At 50.4% G+C, this 1985-nt stretch overlaps 1 protein-coding gene across 4 annotated transcripts in view; it reads left to right on the top strand.

Moving 5' to 3' along the window:
- SHMT1 (serine hydroxymethyltransferase 1) overlaps positions 1 to 1985 on the top strand; it is a 46392-nt gene that overhangs the window by 43498 nt on the left and 909 nt on the right. For all 4 annotated transcript variants that reach the window (XM_023513997.1, XM_023513998.1, XM_003791049.3 and 1 more), the window contains exon 10: positions 906 to 1022. In XM_023513997.1, coding sequence (XP_023369765.1) covers positions 906 to 1022 — 117 coding nt within the window. The remainder of the gene's footprint in view (positions 1 to 905; positions 1023 to 1985) is intronic.

Genomic DNA, 1985 nt, shown 5'->3' with positions numbered 1-1985 from the left:
AGGAGTTGGAGGTTGCTGTGAGCTGTGATGCCACAGCACTCTACTCCGGGGGGACAGCTTGAGGCTCTATCTCAAAAAAAAAAAAGAAAGCCACACAGCAAATTAAGTGGAGTCAGCTGTGGGCTCCAAACCCACATGGCGACCTAGTTCACCTGCATCTTGAACTCATCTCTGCAGCAAGCTCAGTGGCAGAGGTGAGGACACCGCTGTCACCCTAGTCAACTTTGAATGAAGTTTCAAAGAGTAAAGATCCAGGGGCTCTAAAGACTCCTGTGGGAACTTGGGCCAGGTCCAGAAAGCTTTGTCAGCCTCCCTATCTCATCTTCCCACGTTGATGTTACTGTCAGCCTCACAGGACTCAGCATAAAATACATGACAGGCTAACACAGTGTCTGGCACCTAAGGTGTGCATGGTGAGTGTGCTCATAACCCCACCGATACAGAAAATTGAGCCACTACCCACTACTCTGATGCTACCTTCCAGGGAGCCTTTAAGATCAATGCCAGACACTTGGGAAATTCCCAGGGAACTTTTCAGAGAAAACAGAAGCCATGAGTGGCCTGAGCAAGCTGTCCCTTACCCAGAGAAGCTTCAGGCCCGTGTTAGCACCTGTTACGCTGTCAAGGAAAGGAGTTGCTGTGCCACAAAAGCTGCTGGATGTTACCCATCAGTATCACATCCCTTCCCAATTACCCCTTTTTATAGTGCTATGTCCTTTCTTTCCGATTCTTAGGCTGGGGCATCTTCTTTGTCATGCGTGATTAAAATTCTAGGCCACATGGTGGGGTGTGCACCTTCCTGCCTGGCCTCCCACACCCCAACCCTCATTTCCTAGAAAGAGAGAGCTTACTTCACCCAGCACGTGGTCAACTGTCTGCATCTGTGTGTTCAACTTTGTTTCCAGGGGGTTCTGACAACCACTTGATCCTTGTGGATCTCCGTTCCAAAGGCACAGATGGTTGGAGGGCTGAGAAGGTGCTAGAAGCCTGTTCCATTGCCTGCAACAAGAACACCTGCCCAGGTGAGAATCCTCCTTGGTCTTCTCTTTCTCAGCCTCTCCTATCTGCATTTCTTCTGACCAGAGTTGTAGCTGATGTAAATATTTAGCTCTGGGGACAAACCTCAGATGACTGGAGAGCACTAAACCTTGGCTCTGTCCTGGCCATGCATTTGGACCAAGCTCCACCCAACCCCACCCCCCCAAGCAGAAACAACAAGACTGACATGGAGCCCTTGGAGATGGGAGTCACTGGATGGGGGTATGAGGGGCCCTTGAAACCAGAAGATGTTTCTCAGTTGATGGTCAGTAAGACATAGGTGATGCATCTCAAATCCAGACATATGTTCCCTCTCTTAAGTCACAGAACATTTGGTGACTAGTGAAAACAAAGTGACCACAGTGTGACTCCACCCTGGGTTTGCTTTCTAGGTTTTTCATCAGACTCTTCTTGGTAGGTCAGACCAGTACCCTCGGGCCCATTCTTTTTTGCCCACAGGTCCCTTTTACCATTGGCATTGGCATTGCAAGGGCGTAGCCCCTGCCCTAGGACTCCGCCTGAGTCTCAGGAGAATAAGTCTCCTGTGCCCGCCGCAGCCCCGGGTCTGCCCTCGCTCTGTGTTCACTGCTCCTCACTCATGACGCAGACAGCTGAAACACATAATGGTTTGAAGACCTGTTTGTGCCTGATGCTGTGGCAAGGACCATGTTCAGAATCTAATTTAAATCTCATGACAGCCACTGAATTGTTGGTCTTTAACAAATGGGTGTCTGAGATTCCAAAATGATGAGCTCCCTGACGAAAGCCACACAGCAAGGCTCGGCGCCTGTGGCTCAACTGGCTAAGGTGCCAGCCACATACACCTAAGATGGCAGGTTCAAATCCAGCCCAGGCCGCCAAACAATAATGGCTGCAACCAAAAAATAGCCAGGTGTTGTGGCGGCGCCTGTGGTCCCAGCTACTTGGGAGGCAGAGGCAGGAGACTT

Source organism: Otolemur garnettii, unplaced genomic scaffold (assembly GCF_000181295.1).
Source record: "Otolemur garnettii isolate 467f Iridium unplaced genomic scaffold, OtoGar3 scaffold00046, whole genome shotgun sequence".
Taxonomy (NCBI): domain Eukaryota; kingdom Metazoa; phylum Chordata; class Mammalia; order Primates; family Galagidae; genus Otolemur; species Otolemur garnettii.
Note: the sequence above shows the minus strand (reverse complement) of the source record. Positions and strands in the feature narration are given on the sequence as shown.